General features: G+C 37.5%; 4 protein-coding genes and 5 non-coding genes across 12 annotated transcripts; 8 read left to right on the top strand and 1 right to left on the bottom strand.

Moving 5' to 3' along the window:
* The first annotated feature begins 472 nt into the window (after positions 1-472).
* On the top strand, positions 473-9,825 carry LOC111782475 (binding / calmodulin binding protein). Of its 2 annotated transcripts, none has more exons than XM_023663232.2 (20): positions 473-1,310; positions 1,701-2,169; positions 2,261-2,346; positions 2,507-2,620; positions 2,706-2,894; positions 3,042-3,101; positions 3,320-3,376; positions 4,031-4,153; positions 4,276-4,392; positions 5,102-5,209; positions 5,297-5,432; positions 5,671-5,811; positions 6,437-6,607; positions 6,709-7,274; positions 7,437-7,614; positions 7,691-7,926; positions 8,308-8,497; positions 8,856-9,081; positions 9,173-9,328; positions 9,405-9,825. In XM_023663232.2, exons 1-20 carry the CDS (start codon positions 615-617, stop codon positions 9,511-9,513), a joined length of 4,128 nt encoding a protein of 1,375 aa, XP_023519000.2. In that variant the 5' UTR covers positions 473-614; the 3' UTR covers positions 9,514-9,825. The 2 variants fall into 2 exon arrangements, with proteins under 2 accessions (XP_023519000.2, XP_023518999.2); XM_023663231.2 differs by having other exon boundaries at positions 4,270-4,392.
* A 925-nt stretch (positions 9,826-10,750) lies between these two features.
* Positions 10,751-10,822, top strand: TRNAK-UUU (transfer RNA lysine (anticodon UUU)). Its single transcript has one exon. It is a non-coding gene; the product is annotated as a tRNA-Lys (tRNA).
* Positions 10,823-10,945: 123 nt separating this feature from the next.
* TRNAK-UUU (transfer RNA lysine (anticodon UUU)) lies at positions 10,946-11,017 on the top strand. Its single transcript has one exon. It is a non-coding gene; the product is annotated as a tRNA-Lys (tRNA).
* A 123-nt stretch (positions 11,018-11,140) lies between these two features.
* TRNAK-UUU (transfer RNA lysine (anticodon UUU)) lies at positions 11,141-11,212 on the top strand. The gene has a single exon. It is a non-coding gene; the product is annotated as a tRNA-Lys (tRNA).
* A 116-nt stretch (positions 11,213-11,328) lies between these two features.
* TRNAK-UUU (transfer RNA lysine (anticodon UUU)) lies at positions 11,329-11,400 on the top strand. The gene has a single exon. It is a non-coding gene; the product is annotated as a tRNA-Lys (tRNA).
* A 116-nt stretch (positions 11,401-11,516) lies between these two features.
* Positions 11,517-11,588, top strand: TRNAK-UUU (transfer RNA lysine (anticodon UUU)). Its single transcript has one exon. It is a non-coding gene; the product is annotated as a tRNA-Lys (tRNA).
* A 96-nt stretch (positions 11,589-11,684) lies between these two features.
* On the bottom strand, positions 11,685-12,476 carry LOC111782474 (HSP20-like chaperones superfamily protein). Its single transcript, XM_023663230.2, has 2 exons — positions 12,248-12,476; positions 11,685-12,148 (listed from the first exon to the last, which is right to left on the bottom strand). Exons 1-2 carry the CDS (start codon positions 12,393-12,395, stop codon positions 11,883-11,885), a joined length of 414 nt encoding a protein of 137 aa, XP_023518998.2. The 5' UTR covers positions 12,396-12,476; the 3' UTR covers positions 11,685-11,882.
* A 676-nt stretch (positions 12,477-13,152) lies between these two features.
* On the top strand, positions 13,153-17,474 carry LOC111782473 (polyadenylate-binding protein RBP45). 2 transcript variants are annotated; one of them, XM_023663229.2, is made up of 6 exons: positions 13,153-13,564; positions 13,780-14,227; positions 16,335-16,390; positions 16,468-16,598; positions 16,700-16,796; positions 16,885-17,474. In XM_023663229.2, exons 1-6 carry the CDS (start codon positions 13,292-13,294, stop codon positions 17,089-17,091), a joined length of 1,212 nt encoding a protein of 403 aa, XP_023518997.2. In that variant the 5' UTR covers positions 13,153-13,291; the 3' UTR covers positions 17,092-17,474. The 2 variants fall into 2 exon arrangements, with proteins under 2 accessions (XP_023518997.2, XP_023518996.2); XM_023663228.2 differs by having other exon boundaries at positions 13,155-13,564; positions 13,780-14,248.
* A 433-nt stretch (positions 17,475-17,907) lies between these two features.
* On the top strand, positions 17,908-21,764 carry LOC111782472 (polyadenylate-binding protein RBP45). Of its 2 annotated transcripts, none has more exons than XM_023663225.2 (6): positions 17,908-18,337; positions 18,551-19,019; positions 20,774-20,829; positions 20,906-21,036; positions 21,122-21,218; positions 21,323-21,764. In XM_023663225.2, the coding sequence occupies exons 1-6, from the start codon at positions 18,065-18,067 to the stop codon at positions 21,512-21,514; spliced, it is 1,218 nt and encodes a 405-aa protein (XP_023518993.1). In that variant the 5' UTR covers positions 17,908-18,064; the 3' UTR covers positions 21,515-21,764. The 2 variants fall into 2 exon arrangements, with proteins under 2 accessions (XP_023518993.1, XP_023518992.1); XM_023663224.2 differs by having other exon boundaries at positions 17,910-18,337; positions 21,320-21,764.
* Positions 21,765-21,769: the final 5 nt, after the last annotated feature.

Here is a 21,769-nt window from a genome sequence, read left to right as displayed (position 1 = left end):
TGGAATGAGAATTCCCGTAGAAAATTTCTATAGTATGAGAATTTTCGTCTCATATCAAGAGTATAAATACTTCAGAATTTTGTATGGAACTTAAAAAACATATCGTACAATTTTTGCATAATATTCTATTAGACTTATACTCCTTTGAAACGGGTCTATTAGACTTATACTCCTTTGAAACGGGTACGTAAGAATGAAAATTTTTTTAATTAAAAGAAATACTAAAATATAATAAATTTCCAACACAATTTTAAAGATTAAAAATAGAGATTAATATTTATAAAATAAATAAATTAACAAAATATTAAAAATTACAATTTATTGTTTATTATTTGCATTAGAAAAGCTCACTCTTTAACTACTCTTCAAAAAAGTGTTAAATAAATATAAATTAAAAAAAATATAAAAGGAAAAAAAAAAAAAAAAAAGCAAAATTTTTGTTATGTTATTTAAGACTTTCTCTGTTTCTCCCTCGCATTTTGAAATTCAAACAGACGAACAGTGTGGAGGAGCTTCAACTTCAACTGCGTTCTCCTTCTCAAGCAATTCCTCCCTGAAAGACCAAGAAATCTTCAAGTTCAAACCGGAGTTGCAGAGAATCAAGTCAAGCAGCCATGGAAGGAGAAGAACTACCTTGTCCCTCTCCTTCACCTTTTAAACCTCCTCCCTCTTCCATTTTCAAAGACATCTCAAACTTCAAAACCCCCAAGCGCCAATCCCGCATTTCCAATCTTCAATCTCCATGCCAACATTTCTTTACTGCTTCTAAGAGAACTCCTCTCGCTTCTTCGTCAATTCGCCGTCCGCGCCCTTCTTTGGCGCCTTCCTCGTCCGCTGCTCGGTCCAAGGCCTCCCGTAAACTCAAGGCGTTTGAGCTTGAGCAATCGCAGTCCTCTCGCAAGGCTCAGGTGAAGAAGGAACAATCTCTGAAGTCTTTAGCTAATTCTCTCACGGTTTGGCTTAATTTCTTGTTTGAGAACCCGAGATCTTGCGGATGCGATGGGCCTGTGGGCGACAATGGACGCAGCACTGGACCGCGAGGGAAGGGAAAGAGAGATTGCAATCGTCGTGCTGCAGTGGGAGTTGATATGGCGTGGCGATGCCCGAAGAGGCAGAGAGACTTGTCGTGGGGCTCTCCAAATGGCGATGTCGCTGAAAACGAAGTTGAGTTTTCGAATTCGAGGTATGTGAAGTTGAGGGAATCGTTGAAAGATGTATGTAGCTTTGATGATTTGACGCAACGAATGCGGGTTTACTTGAGCTCGAATAATTGCAAGGATACTCTGGACATCATGGCTCAAGTGACTAAGGTTCGGTTTCAATTACATCCCTTCCCATTATATTTCTCCCTTTCATTGGCTTGGCTGCAACAATTAGCGATTAGAGGAACGTTCTCACCTTTTTGAGCTCGATTAATTTCTTTCCCAAATATAGAATATACTCGTACCGTGTTCTGTTCGTTACAACTTTCAGCGATAATAATCCTAATTCTTGCCACAAATGCGGCAATACCGTAATCACAATCAAGATGTGGCTTGTGATGTGATAAACTTGAACCTTATGTTGCCTTTCAATGCTTGACCAAGATTATTATAGTCTGTCTCTCATACACTATCAGCATGGTTCTTCATTATTCTTACATGGGTTCTTCAATAATCTTATCGGAATTTCTAATATATTTTATTTGCTCTGTTTCTCAGAATATTGATGACGGAAGGTTAAAAATGAAGGCTCATTGCCCCATTGTAACTGACGTTGGACTGAAGGAGAGCACCACAAGAATCCTTATGTCTTACAACCCAATTTGGCTTCACATTGGATTGTACATCATATTTGGTGGTGATTCTTTGCTGTCCACTGAAGATGTGAACTCTGAACAAGATAATGCATTTCTGAAAATGGTCCTGGGGAAGCAGTTTTTTTCTCATTCTGGTCTGGCGAAGACATATTCTTATAACCGGATGGTTGAGGGATTATATAGACCAGGATATTATGAAGCCTTGGGTAATATTATTCTGAAAAGATTTTTATTGCTAGTTCTTATTCTTGATAAAGCCAAGTGCCAGAGCAGTCTTCCTCTTGAGTATGGTATCGATGGCGTGGATGGGGGTTCTCCTTTGCTGTTCATCGCGCAATCTGTCATCAAATCAAGCCGTCAAATGATTAATGGTAATTAATACTTGCTCCACCCATTTTCTGCGGATAATCTGTAAGTTTAAAAGTTTATAACCTAATTTTTTTTTTCTCTTGGTGCAATTAGATTTCCTATCATCAAATGTAATGCATGGAGAAGGTAATCTGGTAGCACACTTGGTGATTATGGGGTATAAAGTATCTTACACTCAGGTAGTTGTTCTATATAACATGATCGGATGATCATTTTAACCTGAATCTTTATGCCCGTGACCACAAACATCAATAGTTGTTGTAGGAAATTGAAAATCACTGATTCAATAATGTCTACCCTTATTGACTGACTTGGTTTAAATTGTTTATGGCCCTGCAGTTGCCCATTTCTGATTACGACTTCAAAATTACCAATTTATTTGTGGACATCCAAGATGGAGTCCGACTTTGCAGAGCCATTCAACTTTTGCTTAATGACTATTCGATTTTGACGGTAGTGTCATTTTTCATTCATGAAATACAGCTTCTAATAACTGTTTTCCCCCCTATTTTTAATTTTGTCCTAATTCTGCTGTCAGAAAATTGTAGTTCCATCAGATACTCCTAAGAAGAACTTGACGAACTGTAGTAAGGCTATACAGTATCTTAAGCAGGCCGGTGTAGCATTACGCGATGAGGATGGAATGATAATTGTGGAAGATGATATTGCTAACGGAGATAAGGAAATGATCCTTTCTTTGCTCTCTAACATGTTTGTTCATCTTCAGGTACTCTAAAGTCCTCCTTTTTCTCTTTCTTGCCTTTTCATGATAATCACTCAACTTGTCTGTGTAACGTCTAATTGATTGTCAATGAGATGTAGCTCTCAAGTCCAAAAGTCATATACTTACTTTTTTTCTGTGTAAAAAATGCAGTTACCTCTTATAGTCAACAAAAACCTTCTAGTTGAAGAAGTCTGCAAGATTCGTGGGGTGGTCAGTATTATACTTCCTCTTTGTTAGACTTTTAAAGGCCTCTTCACTCTCACTACAATCGTTGGTCCATTACTTTGTTACTATTTAACGTTCAATTTTATAATGTTTTCTTTATTATATATATATATATATATATATATATATATATATATATATATATATATATATTTTAAAAAACGAATTTGATTCACATTTACTTATTCTTTTCCATCCAACAGGACAAATCTGAAATTGTTAAATCCACACCCTTGGAAGTTCTTTTGAATTGGATCCAGGTACTGCTTTCAGTCCCGTCCTCTTTCGGCTTTCATTAAATTAGAATTACAACAAGGATCGTAGTGGTGCATGTATTCCCCTTAATGTAAACGCAAGCCATGTTTTGTGGGGAAACATGTAATGATTTTGCTCATCCATTTATCCAGATCAACTATAGGAATCTATAAGCATGCTTTTCCTACCATTTTCTCACATTGAGTTTCTTTATGTTATTAGCCATTCCAATTTTCAAGATAATTTCACGTGTATCTGTTGTGAAAGGTATTAGCAATTAGAAAGTTGTGGAAACATACATTACGACGCGTATTTTATTAATATGAGAATAATTTTACTGCTATATATGATTTCAATTCTTTAGATTGGAGTTATAAAGATTTAGTATAGGAGAAAGCAGTTTACAAACTCCTTTCATTTTACTTTTATTCATTGCTCACTGTTTCAAACTTCAAATATATGAATTTATGAAGAGGTTTTAGCTGAAAGGTTATTGAGTTGAGGAAGCCTTCTCCTCTATGGTGCGTTATCAACCTGTTTCAATTTCATAAAGATTTAGTGTATTGGAAAACATTGACTCTTTCTCCTTGCAATTGTTAAAATATGTCGTTCCAGAAACCTATTTCTTCTGATTAAACTTGGAAAGTCTATTACTTCAGGTGGTCTGCGAGAACTATGATATAAAGATTAGCAGCTTTTCTTCTTTGGTCAATGGAAAAGCAATCTGGTGCCTACTTGATTACTACTTCCGTAAAGATCTTCACTGTTCTAGCTCTCCAAAGGTTGTGCATCCATCTAGTTACAACATCCTACTTGATTACTTCTTGATAGGTGTTGAACTCACTCCACTAATTTATGGATGGCCTTGCTTGTGCCTTACCTTGATGTATCCATCTAGATACAGGATCCTCAGAAGATGAATGGTGAGGAATCGATCATGTCTGTCACTCATTGTTCAGACTCGGCACATAATTTAATATTACTGCAAAAATTGACATCACTGTTGGGAGATTTTCCTGAGGTTAGTGTTTGACAAATGCATTCAATATTTTCTTAAGCGTGAATCTCAGTAAGGAACAATATAGTTCAAGGACTTAAGTTCAAGATGATAAAGAGTGCCTTTTATGGCGGGACATCATAAACAAATTAAAGATTGTATATATTAACATTATTTTATTGTAAAGCATCAGACAATGGAAAAGTAAATAAATGAGGCTTTATTTAAGAGATTGTTTAGAGATATAGGCATCCAAGCAACTTCCTATCTTTTTAAAAAATAAGATAATAAAAAAAAAAGTTGTGATGCGTTCCTTACCGAGGGCGTGTTTTATAATGCCATCTTGTGCATGAGAAATTATTCGAGGAGGCTGAAATAATATGGCTATAATGTTGGATGTGGGACTAATATGGTTTACACTATGCATCGAGGGTTTTATAAGGGAAAATATTTTGTTGTGCAGCGTGTCCCTCTTACATTAAGGGACATATTGATATGTAGATGTATTGAAATTAGTGATGGATAAAATGATGCTGGGAATGAACAAACTCCTTGAGAAATTTTGTGCATGTTTGTTCTGATAAAGTTGAAACAATTAGTTGTTACGGCTTGAGAGTAATTACATTGTTGAATTTGAAAAATTAGTAGCTTTCTCGTATTATTTAAATTTGTGTCTATCTGTCGTACAATTATGTCAAGGCATAATTATTTATGACTTTATTTCGTATAACAGATTCTGCAAATCAGTGATATACTTGAGTATGGTGGTGCGTGTAGTGACCGCAGTGTCATAATTTTGTTGACTTTCCTTGCATCAGAGTTGATTGTGAAGAAAAGCGTGGTAATGTTCCACAGGCTCGAGTTGTACTTGGATCCATTATTGTTCATACCATGTTTCATATCTAAACACATTGATTATTTTTTCTAGGATCTACTGAATTTCCATAAACTATTGGACTGCGATTGTCAAAGCCCAGATAAAATACATTTCTGTTCCAGGCAGTATGTCTTGAATTCAGTTGCCGCGCCACATATTGACGGTTTTGATGTGCAGAACACTGGAGGTTGCTTTTTTCACTCTGATTTTATGTTTGTGAAGGGATTGCCTAAAGTAAACATTTTGCTTTCTTTTTTGTACGTATAACGACATAAACGTACATGCACTTTGTACATTCTTCATAAAACATACACAGGTTTTTCAATTTTATCCATTCTCTCTCTTTAAGTAAGCATAAACTTGGCATGGAATCAGTTTTTAAGCATAGTCTTCTCTTGCCTTAAAATTTTTGCATTTCCCTTCAGAAACAGATGGTGCCAAAAAATTCAAGACTATTCGGGCATGGTGGCAGGATATGGTTGAACAGAACAAGAGATCCTTTTCAAAGCCAGGCGCCTCTTCATTATTCCTTCCATCCAGAAAAGAGGGAAACCAAAAGCAAAAAGGTATTGGGATGTCAGCTATTGATATATTTATTACTTGATTGTAGTCGAGTTAGCGTATACTTTTTGTTGGTTGGTTCCTTGTCTTCTTTGTTGAACGATCAATTATTAATCTTTAAATGCTCATAGTTCCAAAAGGTTGGACTAAGTCTGATATAATTAGATTTTTTGTTCTTTCATACTCAATAACAATGGTTCTTATGCTTTTATTGGAACTATGCCCGTGCTCGACTGTTTAAACATTTCTCTGAGCATTGGATGCTAATTATCTTTTCTCCTCATTTTATTCATCTATTACGAGATTTAATCTTATTTCTTCATTGAAATTTCGCATTTCTTTTTTTTTCTTTTTTGGTTATTATATTACGGTTCATTTTCTCTCTATACTTAAAACACTAATTATGGTCCTCATTGTTAAATACATGCCAGATACACACTACTAAAAGCACAAATGAGTATGATGTGACACAATTGTTTAGTTAAACATAATAATTTTGAGTTTAAAAGAGAACGTTTTGGAAGTTTTTAGAACGAAAATGAAACAAGTAGGAAAATAGAGACTGAAATAAGAATTGAACTTTTATTGTTGTTTTTATGTTTACTGGGATTCCTCTGTAAAATTTTGCAGAAGATGCCGCTAGAATCATTCAATCATATTACAGAAGATTGGTTGAACGTCGCAAGTTTATTAATTTGACGGATAGAATTTCTTTCTTACAAAGATCTATCAAAGCATGGTTAATTAGGAGGAGGAAATTAGCTTGTACAGAACCAGATACTGCTCACGCTTTTCAATGCGGTATGGTGTTTTGTACTTAGTTAATTTGCTTCTGAATATGTAGTTAAAATGGTCGTATAATAAAACTCACCATGACAAAAGTTGCTGTATTGATGATACAGAAAGGCCAAAACAGCTCGAAGTTATTGAGAGATATAGCACACTCACAGTGTACAGATGTGGCCTCTCGACTTTACAGAGATCAGCAATATGTATTCAACGAGCAACAAGGAATTGGATGATTAGAAAAAAACAAATTAGCAGAGAAGTAGCTCATCTAAATATCGACAGATGTGACCGTGCAGTAACTCATCTAAATATAGCATCAATCGCAGATGGAGATATAGGCATTCGTGATCAAATAAAAGAAGCATCTGAATTACAAATAGTTGCTGAGGAGTGTCCTATATTGAACAAGGATGTAGTGGTAAGCGAAGCGTTCTGCAAACACCTTGCTGCCACTCAAATTCAAAGTTATTTTCGTGGTTGGTTGTTGAGAAGGCAGTTTCTGAGTCTAAGGAGGGCCACAATAGTAATTCAAAAAAATATTCGTATGTTAAGAAGTTGGAAAGAATATAAACATTACAAAAATGGAGTGACATCTGCCCTTGTAATTCAATCTTCGGTTCGTGGATGGATTGCCAGGAGAGAAGGTCATAGGCATAGGCGTCTCGTTATTCAAGTTCAAGTAAGTCTTATTGGGACTTATGATTTTACTATCTCGGCATGATATACTTGATCCCTTTGTTTCATTTCTTGAAAGTTCTATATATGTTTTAACACATGTTTTACTTGTTCTAATGCTAATATTTGACATAATTAAATGATGTGAATTGTTTGATTGATATAGAGTTTTTGGCGTCGTTGGCTGGCACGAAAGAATTTTTTGCTGCAGAGACAGTCCATCATAAAGATCCAGACTGCTACGCGTTGCATGATTACTCGTATAGCATTTCGTAGGCATAGACATGCAGCTATAGAAATTCAACGACACTTAAGGGGACAAATTGCTCGAAAGAAGCTATTAGGTATTTTGTCTACACCTTTAGTGATAGTCTTATGTTTTTGTTTTAGTTCCATTTCTCATACCGCTTTAATGTTTAGGTGCGGCTTCTGAGCTTCGTTCAGCGTCTAACAATGGCAATTTATCCAGAGGCAGCTGCAATATGTTTGAGTTGAAGTTAGTTTTAAGTTCAATTCTTAAACTACAACGTTGGTGGAAGGGTGTTTTATTGCTTAGATTAAGATCAAGGTCCGCAATAGTCATCCAGTCTCATGTCCGAGGGTGGATATCTAGACGAAGGGCTGCTACAGAAAGACACCATATTGTCTTGATCCAAGTAAGTGTTATAGTTCTATATTGTTTAGCGTTATATCAGTTACATGCTGTCAAAAGAATTCACACGGTAGTGGAGAAGTCCAAGAGGTTGCTAGGTCTGTCTTCACTCCTAACATTGTGACGCCATGTCGGTTTAATATAGCGAAGTAGATATTGCATTCTATACTCTTCGAAGAACCATATTGCATTCTATGGGGGGCGGTGTTACTACCGCATAGGCGAAGTGTTGGGCTATCATAGCGTTTTTAACTGTCATATTACTTTCTCAATAATGTCACCACAAAAGTGTCCCACTCTGAAACCCAAAATCTACACATTAGGTAGCTCAAATTTTAGAAATGAAGTTTAACTTCTAAATTTTATCTTCCCTTGAATTTGATAGTCACACTGGAAAGGTCACCTAGCAAGAAAACGGTCAAGAGGGCAGTTACGAGACCTGCGCTTAAGAGTGCAAAACTCTGCTGCAAATGTGGATGATGGCAAGCGTATTATAAACAGATTAGTTGTAGCACTTACAGAATTGCTGAGCATGAGAAGCGTTAGAGGCATTCTTCACACCTGTGCAACTTTAGGTATGTAATATGTCGATGATAATTTTATCCCATATGCATGTTACCTCTATCCTTGCTCATATGGAATACGGTTAATATAGTTTCTATTTCTGCTTTAAGTTTAGTATGGAGCATGAACTACAAATTATATGTTCAAGGATTTAAAAACGTGGACTACAAAATTTATGTTCCAGGAGTTAAATTTGGCAATTCATGGATGAAGTATGGTGTTCTTTTGTGAGCATGCTATTAAATTAAAACAACTACCCCAAATTAAGATGTGCTAGTAATTTACACGTTCATTTTTTTCCTGAATTTTTCTTAAATCATTTGTCATTTGACTGAAAAGCAATATTTGGTGGACGAATCTGCTTTATAGATATGGCGACAGGGCATTCTCAAAAATGCTGCGAAACCCTTGTTGCTGCTGGAGCTATTAGTACTTTGCTGAAGCTCATTCGGTCAGTCAGCCGAAGCATACCTGATCAGGAAGTCCTGAAGCACGCTCTCTCTACTTTAAGAAACTTATCACGCTATCCCCATCTTATTGAAGTGCTAATTGACACTCATGGATCCGTAGAAATACTTCTCTGGGAGCTGCTAAGGTTTCTTAAGATAATTTTGGAACATTACGTTACTTCTAATTTATTTCTTTTCATTATAACTAAAGGCTATCTGTCAATAACTTGTATTCAGGAATAAGGAGGATGGCTTCTTTATAGCCTCGGAAGTTCTGAAGAGGATCTGCAGAAATGAAAAAGGCATTGAAGCAGTGCGCAAGTCAAGTGCCCTTTTAAAGAGACTAAACAGTCTTGCAGAGGAACTTGCGAGAAAGGCAAGCAATGAGAAGAGGTAAGATTCTAACTCAAGGAATTCAACTTCGAGAAAGGCAAGCAGTGTCAATAGAATCACACTATTTTTCATGCAGAAATGCTCGGGGTCTTGATGGGAGAGAGAGCATAGAGAGACGATTGAAAGAAGCTGTTGAACTTCTAAAGTTGATAACAAATGGTAACGCTCAGCCACGCTACCATTAAATCTGTTTGCTAGGCCTAACCTTAACATGGAGAAATGTTTTTAGACTATGTCCATAGAACTAAGAGATGTATATTTATTAGAGCATAGTGTACAGATTACCACTGCTAACAAGATATTAGGCCCTTGACAACCTGAACGCCTGTGGCTGTGGCCTGTGGGTGGGAAATCTGTACTTGGTGTGCGTGATTTATGCACAATCCAACGCCTAGACGTTGTTGAGATATTCAGCATTTTGAATATTGTGAAAAAGCTGCAAGCATCTTTTTGCAGTCCAACTACAATTTACTATGTGATAGAACGGTTCTTGCTTACTTTTATGTTGATTTCTTGGCGCTGATGTGATTGGTTGCATGTCCAGCTACACTTATGAGAAGCCACCTGCTCTTGATCTGGCTTTTTGTGAATGGTGAATTGGCCTTTGGGACTCCCAAATATCGGACTTCAATTTTGGTGCCTTCTGAAGCCCAAAAGGGCATTGATTCTCTTGTTAAAGTAATCAGTTTCCTTGAGACAAAGGCAAGTTGATAAAACTGTTAATTACAAGGTTGGCCTTCCCACTTTGACAGTGTCGTGTAAATTTTACCATAATAGCCTTGAGCCTTTAAAATTAAAAAATATATATATATATATATATATTTAATAGATTTCAAAACTATTAATTTTTTATTTAATACGTTTAAATTTTTTAAAAATATTTTAATAAATTTAGATACTTATATATAACATTAAAAATTTAGGTAAATTTTATGCCTAATACATTTAAGTAGTGTTATTTGCTTAATTTTAAAAATAAAAAAATTAAGACTTTGTTCGATAATAACTTTATATTTTTTTCTATAAAATTAAGGTAGACATATTTTTAAAAAATCAAGTTAACTTTTAATGATAAAAAAACTTTTGAAAAAAATTAGATTTTATTTTTAAAATTGTACTTAAAATTCAATTGTTTAGGAAGAAAGGTGAAAATTTTATCACAAATTATAGTCAAAAGCGCTTCTTCCTGTATTTTTAACCCCAATTCTTTAAACAATAAATACTTAAAAAAATTAAGTGTAAAACCAAATAATGTTATTAAACACGTCATAATTATTTTTAGTAATTTACTACGTGAATTCAGAGCACATAGAGCGCGTGGCTTTTAACTAAGTCGTTTTTGCCTCGAACGTTAGGCGCGAAAGTATAACTTATTAGAATTAGATATTTAATAAAAAAAAAAATTTCACGCCAAAATTCAGAGTCGTCTTAGCTCAGTGGTAGAGCGCGTGGCTTTTAACCACGTGGTCGTGGGTTCGATCCCCACAGACGGCGATTGTATTCATAATTTTCCCGTATGAGTGATACCAAAGACCCGTTTCATCACTTCATTGGCAGTTCATTAAGTAACGTAATCCTGTATAAGGTTGAAAAAAGTTTTTCACGCCAAATTTCAGAGCCGTCTTAGCTCAGTGGTAGAGCGCGTGGCTTTTAACCACGTGGTCGTGGGTTCGATCCCCACAGACGGCGATTGTATTCATAATTTTCCCGTATGAGTGATACCAAAGACCCGTTTCATCACTTCATTGGCAGTTCATTAAGTAACGTAATCCTGTATAAGGTTGAAAAAAGTTTTTCACGCCAAATTTCAGAGCCGTCTTAGCTCAGTGGTAGAGCGCGTGGCTTTTAACCACGTGGTCGTGGGTTCGATCCCCACAGACGGCGATTATATTCAAAATCTTCCCGTAAGAAATGTTACCAGAGACGCGCTTCATCACTTCACTGGCAGTTCACGTAATCCTTTGTGAAAAAATTTAATTTTTTTCACGCCAAAATTCAGAGCCGTCTTAGCTCAGTGGTAGAGCGCGTGGCTTTTAACCACGTGGTCGTGGGTTCGATCCCCACAGACGGCGATTATATTCAAAATCTTCCCGTAAGAAATGTTACCAGAGACGCGCTTCATCACTTCACTGGCAGTTCACGTAATCCTTTGTGAAAAAATTTAATTTTTTTCACGCCAAAATTCAGAGCCGTCTTAGCTCAGTGGTAGAGCGCGTGGCTTTTAACCACGTGGTCGTGGGTTCGATCCCCACAGACGGCGAAGAAGTTCAAATAATTTTCCTGTATGAATGATACCAAAGACGCGTTTCATCACCTCAATGGCATTTTTTAGAAGGGTAACATAATCCTTTGTGACTTCGATGAATCTAATTCATTGGGATCAATCGTCTCCAATCACAGATTCTAAATCTAACAATATGTCGATATCGAAACGTCTTTTTTTTCCCTGCTCGTGAGAAATTAATCAAACTTCCAACGAAAGGAAAAGAGAAGGCAGAACCAGCAAACTTGGAATCGAAATCGTCAATCGTTCGAGTTTCGAATCCCGATCAAATCAAGCAGCCCTAGCAAGAAGTTGAAGTTGATCAGAAGAATCAGTCTGGTGAATGACAGAGCGTGTCCTTAAAGACCTAGGCACCGTAATCTCCAAAACTCCATTCTCAAATCCAGCCGAAATCGCATCCACATCGACCAAAACCGGAAGCCGAAACTTCCTCGAGAAGCTCTTCGCAGGCACCGTAACTCCATCCATAGCCTGCGTTCGAATAATTAGGTATCGCGAATCTTCCACCTCCACTTTTATCTCCTCCTTCCGAACACCTACGCATCAAATTGACAAATCAAAAAACGATTCAGAAATTCAATAACGGCACGAGAAACCTACAGCAAGAAAGGAATCGAACAAATCGGAGGAAGTACCAGGCAGATCGGCCGAGAAAACGTGAGACTCGGAGGTTTGAGCCCAGTGCACGTAGTTCTGAGGAACGGCGTAATGGTAGTAAGGAAAGAGGAGACGAGGAGATAGTGAGTTGTGCAGGGAAGCAGGATGGGAGGTTGAAATCTCCATTGTAGATAGCTTTGGGAAGGAAGATTTCTGTTTCGCGGGCTCTCGGCGGGCCCAATGAGACCAGAAGTGGATAGGGTCTTAACGACGCTCGCCTTAGCCTTAAATAGAAAAATTTGATATTTTGGCAAGTTGCAGGCTTGAGGGCATTTTCGTCAAAGTGACATCAAGTTGCTCTTTATTCGTTTAAATCCTTTGGAACGCGATTGGATTACATATGGTTGAAGTTAAGTAAAAAAATAAAAAATAAAAAAAATAATAATAATAAATAAATAAATATTACCATAAGTATTAAATATTATAATATATAAGTAATAATATTTATATAAAAAATAAAATATATAGATTAAAATAAAATGATGTTTCTTGGTAGAAAGTCGTGAAAATGTAATTGTAAGACAGAAATAAAGGCAAGAAATTGGGCGAGGACAGGGACGAGAATACAACTTTCAATCTCGACCCTGTTTATCTGATGGAGATAAATCACTCCCCAATTCCTCAAATCGTTCGGGTTGGGTCTCTACCAAGCCCTAACTCACTAGGTATACCGCTAGGTAAATGGACATTGTTACTAGTTAACAAAACTGATCATGTGTAGTCGAAACCACTATATATTGCATGAGCTCGGTGGTTGATTGGCCTAACTAAGAGATTCAGCAGATGATGGACAGATGTATATATGTATGGGGCCCACGCCCTTTCGGATAACGTGTCTCAATTTTTTGTTAGTGTTTGCTAATGAAATAAAGTCCTAGTAAATCCCGACCATTTCGTCTCTCTCTCTCTCTCTCGAGGCCTGGCTGCTTCCGACTTCTAGGGTTAGGGTTTCTCCGAGTCAAACGAGATCCCCAAACTCTCTCCGTATCTCACATTTAACAAATTCCGACATCTTTGATACGATGCAGCCTGCTCCTGGTGTTGCCCCTCACAACATGCCTCACCAGGCCCCTCAGTATCAGCAACAGCAACCTCCTTACATGATGATGCCCCCTCAGCCGCCTCAAACGCAGCCTGTCCCTCAGATGTGGCCTCAACAGCCGCAGGCCGCCTCGCCACAGGGCCAACCGCCTCAACCAGCTAGCGGCGATGAGGTCCGTACGCTCTGGATCGGAGACTTGCAATACTGGATGGACGAGAACGCTCTTTTCAATTGCTTTGCTCATACAGGCGAGGTACGTCTATGAATGCTACTCGAGTCGAGATCATGCGTGTGTATGTACTTATTCTATATTTTTTAGTGAATGAGTTATGATGATTAGTTGGATTATATGATGACTTGTGCGCATACATGTTATTACAATGTAAACTCGATGGATAAGAAGCGGTTAGTGTCTTTTTTTTTTTTTTTTTTTTCTTAGTTTTGAATTAATGATGTCTATATCCCCAGATTTCCTCCGTGAAAGTCATTCGGAACAAGCAAACTGGACAATCCGAGGGTTACGGCTTTATTGAGTTCTTAACACGCCCAGCTGCAGAAAGAGTACTTCAAACGTATAATGGCACCCCGATGCCCATCGGGGCACAAAATTTCAGATTGAACTGGGCATCAGCAGGGGAGAAGCGACAAGATGACTCTCCTGAATATACAATTTTTGTAGGGGATTTGGCTGGTGATGTTACTGATTACGTGCTTCAAGAGACGTTCAGGGCTCGCTATACATCCGTAAAGGGTGCCAAGGTTGTGATCGACAGGCTCACTGGACGCACTAAAGGTTATGGGTTTGTGAAGTTCGGAGACGAGACTGAACAAATGCGGGCCATGACTGAGATGAATGGTGTTATCTGTTCATCTAGGCCTATGCGAATTGGACCTGCGGCTAACAAGAACACTTCTGGTACTCAGCAATATGCGAAAAGTAAATACCACCTTTTCCCTAAAGGGGATTCATTTTAATGCAAAACAGTCCATCAAAATTTTTATGGAGTATATTCCGCTTCATTAATTCGTTGCATGGATGTGATTGTGTTTAGAGTTCTGGTATTCATTTTGAATATGCCAGGATATAACCCGACCTATTTGTTCTTTGTTTGGATTTGTCTCCTCTTCGTTACTCTTATTTTTAGTTTTCTAGCATTTTAATTCCACCCTCGTTATACCTTGGAAGAATAGTAGCCTTTCATGCCTTTTCCTTCGTGTACTTCCAATTCGAACTTTGGTCACTGTAACTACTGTAAAAAAAGATTCATTAACTTGTAAAACTCCTCTTTTCTTTAAGCAGGGTGTCAAAAGGCTCTGTTAGTTTGGAGTCCGCAACTGATTTCAGCTGACATGCTTACCCTTTAGTACGTTGTTCCAATTAGGTCAGTTTTTTTACCGCCAATGTCTTACCTCTTTCTTTTTAAGTGGCGTATTTTTGCTACGTTTTTCTAATTCACCTTTAGTTTTGCAAAGTTTAGTTTTTCCTTTCATTTGCATGGGGTTTTTTTCCCCTGCCATTTCGCAATGTCTAATTCCGTCAGATTTTTTTTTTTTTTTTTTTTTTTTTTTTTTTTTTTTTTTTTTTTTTAAGTTTAGGCCACTTAGGTTCTTTAGCTAGATTTATTGAAATTTCCAACAACTGGGAGTCTGGGATAGCAGACTAGTTTGATTCTGAGCTTTCTTTCTACAGCAATTGCTGTAGCCACAAAGGTGTGGTTGTCCTTCACCTCCTATTATTTAGGGCTTATGGGATTTACTTTCCTATATTTTATTCTCAGTATTTGATGGTTGGGTCCCTTTTCTGTAGACGAATCCTCTACCTTCAAAAGAATTTGATACATTTCTTGATCTGCATGGGTTCTCATTTCATACTAGTTTTTCGTTCTGTAGCTCGATATTTCATAAAGCCATTCCTCTTGAACATTGTATTCTTCTTTTAACGTGTTGGATTGTTGTACTTGATAGTTGGATACCATTTCTTTAGACAAATCCACTACCTTCAAAAGAATTTGATGCATTTGTTGATCTGCATGGGTTTCATTTCTTGTTCGTTTTTCGTTCTGTAGCTCGATATTTCATAAAGCCATTCCTCTTGAACATTGTATACTTCTTTTAACGTGTTGGATTTATTTATATTCAGGTTTATGTCGTATATACGTCTTTTGTAAATAAGATTTATTTATATTGGTTTTGCTGATTTGAAGATTGGCTACATTCACCTCTTCTAGTTTTTATCTCAAGGTTCACACCGTTTCTTGGTTTGAATCATATTATGTGATTGATTGGCTAGTGTGCAAGATTTCCAATATGGTGTAGTATGGTTGCCTCATGTCTTAAGTCAGGGAGGCTGTTTGTGATATTTAGTTCTTTTGGATGGGATGCCTTATAGTTTCCCTTTCTTGAATAACTATTGTGTATTATAATATGGTTTTTTTTCTTGTCCGATATGGGTAAGATATGGAATTACTTACTCACCTATTTTGCATTCATTATGTTTGGCACAATGTGTTGTATTCTTAATATTCTGGTCTTCATGTGAATGTTCTCAATTGGTATGAGCTGAAAGCTTTGTAGTTCTTCAAAGCTTATGCCTAGGAGGCTTACACCCTTATGGATAGGGGTATGCGCCTTCTGTGCTTCTGTATCTGAGGTGCAAAACACTCAAGTCTCAGTGAAAGACAGGAGTAGGACAAGAATTAATTACGGTAAATTTTAAGAGTTGAGATTTTGGCATTCGTGGGTTCTGTTTGGTGGGCTAAGTCTCAGTGAAAGACAGGATGTGTTTTTCATATATCCTTGGTTTGCTAGTCATTTGTGCTTATTTTGTTTTAGTCTTTGCATGTGTCTTGGTTTTTTTTTTTTTTTTTTAAATTACTATCATTCACCATAATGATGTTGTGATATGACACTGTTAAGTTAGAAGTGTCATTGAGGACAGTATCTTATTTAAGAAAAATGACAAATGACAACTCTGGAATTTTTTAGTTTCCGTTGACAGATAAGTTTGATATTTCCAAATGCAGCTTCATACCAGAATCCTCAAGGGACTCAGAATGAGAACGATCCAAATAATACAACTGTGGGTACTTCATTACTTCTTAGTAGTAATATAATCATATGGACATGTTTATGAGTTGCTATGTTATCTTCTTGCAGATATTTGTGGGAAATTTGGATTCTAACGTCACTGATGAGCATCTTAGACAAGTATTCAGTCAGTATGGAGAGCTGGTGCATGTTAAGATACCTGCAGGCAAGCGATGTGGCTTTGTTCAATTTTCAGACAGGTTGGTCCTCAAAAGCATTTATGATGCCTCGCCCCTTCCCTACATTTGGCGCTCGTTTGCTCATGAGTAGATTATTTTGTTTTTTTTAAATCCTATTTCAGAAGCTGCGCCGATGAAGCTTTGCGCATGTTGAATGGAACCCAAATTGGTGGGCAAACCATTAGACTTTCATGGGGCCGTAGTCCTTCTAACAAACAGGTAGTAGTAGTATTATGTCTCACTTATTATCCAGTATTCATATTGAAGCAAATATGAAGCTTTGTAATCCTCTATTGCAAATTTACAGCCTCAGGCTGACCCTAATCAGTGGAATGGTGGAGGAGGAGGAGGAGGAGGAGGATATTATGGGTATGGACAAGGATATGAAAACTATAGCTATGCTCCAGCTGCCCAAGACCCTAACATGTTCTACAGTGGGTATGGTGGGTATGGGAACTACCAACAACCAGGACCGCAGCAGCCATCGCAGCAACAAGGAGGAGGGTATATGTAGATGACAAGTTTGCTTGTTGTGCCCCCCCACCACCTCCCCCCCTCAGAACGTGACCCCAAACTTCTGCTTGTCATTTGTAGAAGATTTTGAAGATGTTACTCTCATCTATTCTATGACTCCGTTGACATGATGTCGCTTGTGTGCTTGTATCTGGTGTTAGAGGTTTTGCGTCTTGCGTTATTTGTTTCTTCATAATCTATGATGGGTAGCCAGCCATTTGAATGATCTTATTGTAATTCTCGTAAATTCTTGCTTAAATTGCTGTACGTGGTTGCAGTACAACCTGAACCTACTCTTTATGTTCCTGCTGGACTAGCCCATCTGACTTATATTCTGGCTTTATTGACACTTTTTTATGGTGTATTTAAGTGGCTTGAACTCTACTTTTTGTTGTTGGACTCCCATTTCCCATCGAGTTTTTGTAGGGAAAATTCATTTATTAGTAACAAACATGGGGCCAAATTGCAATTTTTATTCACTTCTGCACCTTCGATTGAAATTAATTTTTCTAAAAATATTTTAAAATTGTTTAATTTCTTAACAAATTTCTATGCGAGGAGTGCTTTTTTCGGGCATTGTTGGAATTAGTCTGCTTACGATAATAGAAAATCTAAATATTCACGTGCGGTCGGTACCATCTGGAGTTCCATAAGCTCGCTTCTTTGATTGGTTGGATTTGGGAAGCGTCAATATGACGTTGGACATGGTGATGGGGCCCAATGTTCTTTCTATAAATCATGGCCTCAAAAGCGTTGGGATAAAGTATTTCAAATTTTGTTTTGTTTTATTTTATTTCCTTTTTTAAACGATAAATCTAATTGTTTCCTTCCGGATCCCCTTCTATTTGTTCCCTCCCTTTCGCTCATCCTCGACTTCTAGGGTTAGGGTTTCTCTTTGTTCAGACGAGACACCCAAACTCTCTCTTCTTTCTTCTTCTCTCTACAAGGAGATTTTGTTTCCCTTTTTCGAAACCATGCAGCCTGCACCTGGTATTGCTCCTCACAACATGCCTCACCAGGCCCCTCAATACCAGCAACAACAACCTCCTTACATGATGATGCCTCCTCAGCCGCCTCAACCGCAGCCTGTCCCTCAGATGTGGCCTCAGCAGCCGCAGGCCGCTTCGCCTCAGGGCCAACCCTCTCAACCAGCCAACGCCGATGAAGTTCGTACTCTCTGGATCGGAGACTTGCAGTACTGGATGGACGAGAACTATATTTTTAATTGCTTTGCTCATACAGGCGAGGTACGTGAATCGACGCGCCACCGCACTTGAGATCATGTGTGTATATGTCTTTATTTTTATTATTATTATTGGTGGGATTTGTCGGACTTTTGTGATTATTAGGTCGATTTCATCCAGATTCCTGCATGTACATGTTTCTGAAATGTCATCTTGATAGATATTAAGCGGTTACAATTTTTTTTCGTATAGAATTGATGATGTTTTTATTCCCAGGTTTCATCCGTGAAAGTTATTCGGAACAAGCAAACCGGCCAGTCCGAGGGTTACGGCTTTCTTGAATTTTTAACTCGTCCAGCAGCGGAAAGGGTACTACAAGCATATAACGGCACAGCGATGCCTAATGGGGCGCAAAATTTTAGATTGAACTGGGCATCAGCAGGGGAGAAACGACAAGATGACTCTCCCGATTACACAATTTTTGTAGGAGATTTGGCTGGTGATGTTACTGATTACGTGCTACAAGAGACATTTAGGGCCCGTTATACCTCCGTTAAGGGTGCTAAAGTTGTGATTGACAGGCTCACTGGACGTACTAAAGGTTATGGATTTGTTAAGTTCGGAGATGAGAGTGAACAAATGCGGGCAATGACTGAGATGAATGGTGTCCTCTGTTCATCCAGGCCCATGCGTATCGGACCAGCGGCTAACAAGAACACTTCTGGCGGTCAGCAGTATGCGAAAAGTAAATACTAACCTCCCCCCAAATTGGAAAATTTAAATGAGAAACAGAGCATCAAATTCTGTATTGAATATATCCTCCTTCATTCGTTCATAGTATGGATGTGCCAGTTGAGTTTAGAGTTTTGGCTTTCTTTTTGCTTTCAATATGCCTAGATGAAATCCGACCTTCTTTATTTTTCTGTCCGGATTTAGCTCCTCTCCGTTACTTTTATTTTTTAGTTTTCTATCATTTTAATTGCCCCCTCGTTATACCCGTGGAGAATAGTAGCCTTTCATGCCTTTTCCTTCGTGCAGTTCCAATTCGAACTTTGGTCATTGTAACTATAAAAAGGATTCATAAACTTATAAAACTCCTCTTTTCTTTAAGCAGGGTGTCAAAAGGTTCTGTCAGCTTGGGGTCCGCTACTGATTTCAGCTGACATGCTTACCCTTTAGTACGTTGTTCCATTTAGGTCAGTTTTTTCCCGCCAATGTCTTATGTGGCATATTTATGCTACGTTTTTTAATTCACCTTTAGTTCTGCAACGTTTAGCTTTTCCTTTCATTTTCATGGGTGTTTTTTTTCTCCCTGGCATTTCAATCTAATTCCATTAGATTTTTTTCAAAAGAAGTTCAGGCTACGTTGGCTCTTTAGGTAGATGAATTATTGCAATTTCATTAATGTGATGGCACGCTGGTTTTATATTGAACTATCCTTCTACAACAGCTATAGCAGGCCACATAGGTTGTGCTTGTCCTTTACCACCTAATATTAGGGTTTACAGGGTTTACCTATGTTTTCTTCTAAGTATGATTATTCGTTCCTGTTTATGCTTTCGAATCCATTACCTATAAAAGAATTTTGGACTGCATGGATTCTCCTTTCTTTCTAGTTTTTCATTTCTCTAGCTCGGTATTCCAAATTGTCAGTCCTTTCTTCTTTAACCTGGTGGACACAGATATATTGAGGGATACTTTGTTTGTATCTCGTGTAAATAGGATTCTATTGATTGGTCTTGCTTATGTTATGTTTGGATACTTTCATCACTTATAGTTTTTGTTATATATTTTACTCTGTTTCTTTGTTTGAATAATTTTTATGCTAATGATTGGGCTAGTTTCTTCATGCTAGATTTTTAATATGGCAGAGTATGGTTGCCTGAGTCTGAAGTTAGAGACTCTATTTGTGATATTTAGAACATTAGGATGTGATGCTTTATGATATCACCTTTTTTTTTTAATCATGTGTATTATCCTATGGATATTTCTTCATGTGATATTATCCTATTTTACATTCTATGGTTTGTTTTTTAAATTCTGGCCTTTTTATGATCAATGTTTTCAAACCCTTCCCTGTCTCTAGGCTTACGCCTATGTCAGATAAAAGGAAGATTGTACCTTTATGGACGATGTTATGCATGTCAAAGCCTTTTTAGGCGTGACTGTGATATAATATAATAGACTTGTCTTTTATTATTTCCCTTATTTTGGGGTAATTCTTTGCATCTCTAATTTTTTTGGTATCCTTCGTGGTTTTATGAGTACTACAATATTACCCTTCATACTGCCACATGCTTTATGTATTACCTCTCTTAACCAAAAGTGTTTAGGTCTCAGTAAACCTCTTAAAATACTGTGAGATTGTGCAATTGAAAATTTCTTTTGTTTCAATTTTATTGTTGGAGATTTTGTCTTTAAGATATATTAAAAGAAGAGAACACCTGATAGTTCAAGATAAAATGCAAATTCATGTTGGCTTAATTTTTTGTATTTCAGATTCATACCAGAATCCTCAAGGAACCCAAAATGAGAGTGATCCAAACAATACTACTGTGGGTTCTTTACCCTTTTTCCTTTTCCATGTAATTTTATTTGCGGTTTCTAACTTCTTAAATGGCTATATTGCAGATATTTGTGGGGAATTTGGACTCTAATGTCACAGATGATCACTTGAGACAAGTATTTGGTCAGTATGGGGAATTGGTGCATGTAAAGATACCTGTGGGCAAACGATGTGGTTTCGTTCAATTTTCTGACCGGTGAGTAGAAAGATGTACCCTAACATCTTAATCTCCCTTGAATAGGTGATGACACATTTATTGGTGATTTTAACTTCGATATTAGAAACTGTGCTGAGGAAGCATTACGCATGCTGAATGGAACACAAATTGGTGGGCAGAACATTAGACTTTCATGGGGACGTAGTCCTTCAAATAAACAGGTAGAGTTCTATTATAGTACACTCATCTGTTATCCTCCGACAATGGTTATTGAATATAGTTCTTTCATAATGATCAATTAAATTGTTTCTTCACCTTTCAGCAGCCTCAGGCAGATCCTAACCAATGGAATGGTGGAGGCGGGTATTACGGGTACGGGCAAGGATACGAAAACTTCAGCTACGCTCCAGCCCCGCAGGACCCTAATATGTTCTACAGTGGGTATGGCGGCTATGGGAATTACCAGCAGCCACCACCACAGCAACCGCAGCAGCAGCAGCAAGGAGGATACATGTAGTAGATTTGAAGTTTTGTTCACTCTGGCCTGGCCTCCTCCCCCGTTTTGAGTTACCCCTCCCATTCCATCCATTCTGAAGAACTCTTTTTCCTATTTTCTATTCTCTACCATAACTCCTTGATGACTGAAATACCTTTCTTCTTTTTTTTTTTTTTTCTTGTTTTTTTTAATTATGTTCTTCCTCAGAAGTTTGATTGTGTACTTTGTGTCGTTTATTTTATTTCTATAGTTAATTTTCTGTCTTTGCTAATCATG

Source organism: Cucurbita pepo, chromosome 20, assembly GCF_057944985.1.
Source record: "Cucurbita pepo subsp. pepo isolate OVF chromosome 20, ASM5794498v1, whole genome shotgun sequence".
NCBI classification, from domain to species: Eukaryota; Viridiplantae; Streptophyta; class Magnoliopsida; order Cucurbitales; family Cucurbitaceae; genus Cucurbita; species Cucurbita pepo.
Note: the sequence above shows the minus strand (reverse complement) of the source record. Positions and strands in the feature narration are given on the sequence as shown.

Coding starts and splice junctions, on each gene's coding strand:
- LOC111782475 (XM_023663231.2), top strand. CDS start 615: ATGGAAGGAGAAGAACTACCTTGTCCCTCTCCTTCACCTTTTAAACCT. Junction 1,311..1,700: donor TCATGGCTCAAGTGACTAAG/GTTCGGTTTCAA, acceptor TCTGTTTCTCAG/AATATTGATGACGGAAGGTT. Junction 2,170..2,260: donor AAGCCGTCAAATGATTAATG/GTAATTAATACT, acceptor TGGTGCAATTAG/ATTTCCTATCATCAAATGTA.
- LOC111782474 (XM_023663230.2), bottom strand. CDS start 12,395: ATGGAGATTTCAACCTCCCATCCTGCTTCCCTGCACAACTCACTATCT. Junction 12,149..12,247: donor TTTCTCGGCCGATCTGCCTG/GTACTTCCTCCG, acceptor TTTGATGCGTAG/GTGTTCGGAAGGAGGAGATA.
- LOC111782473 (XM_023663228.2), top strand. CDS start 13,292: ATGCAGCCTGCTCCTGGTGTTGCCCCTCACAACATGCCTCACCAGGCC. Junction 16,391..16,467: donor ACGATCCAAATAATACAACT/GTGGGTACTTCA, acceptor ATCTTCTTGCAG/ATATTTGTGGGAAATTTGGA. Junction 16,599..16,699: donor TTTGTTCAATTTTCAGACAG/GTTGGTCCTCAA, acceptor ATCCTATTTCAG/AAGCTGCGCCGATGAAGCTT.
- LOC111782472 (XM_023663224.2), top strand. CDS start 18,065: ATGCAGCCTGCACCTGGTATTGCTCCTCACAACATGCCTCACCAGGCC. Junction 21,037..21,121: donor TTCGTTCAATTTTCTGACCG/GTGAGTAGAAAG, acceptor CTTCGATATTAG/AAACTGTGCTGAGGAAGCAT. Junction 21,219..21,319: donor GTAGTCCTTCAAATAAACAG/GTAGAGTTCTAT, acceptor TTCACCTTTCAG/CAGCCTCAGGCAGATCCTAA.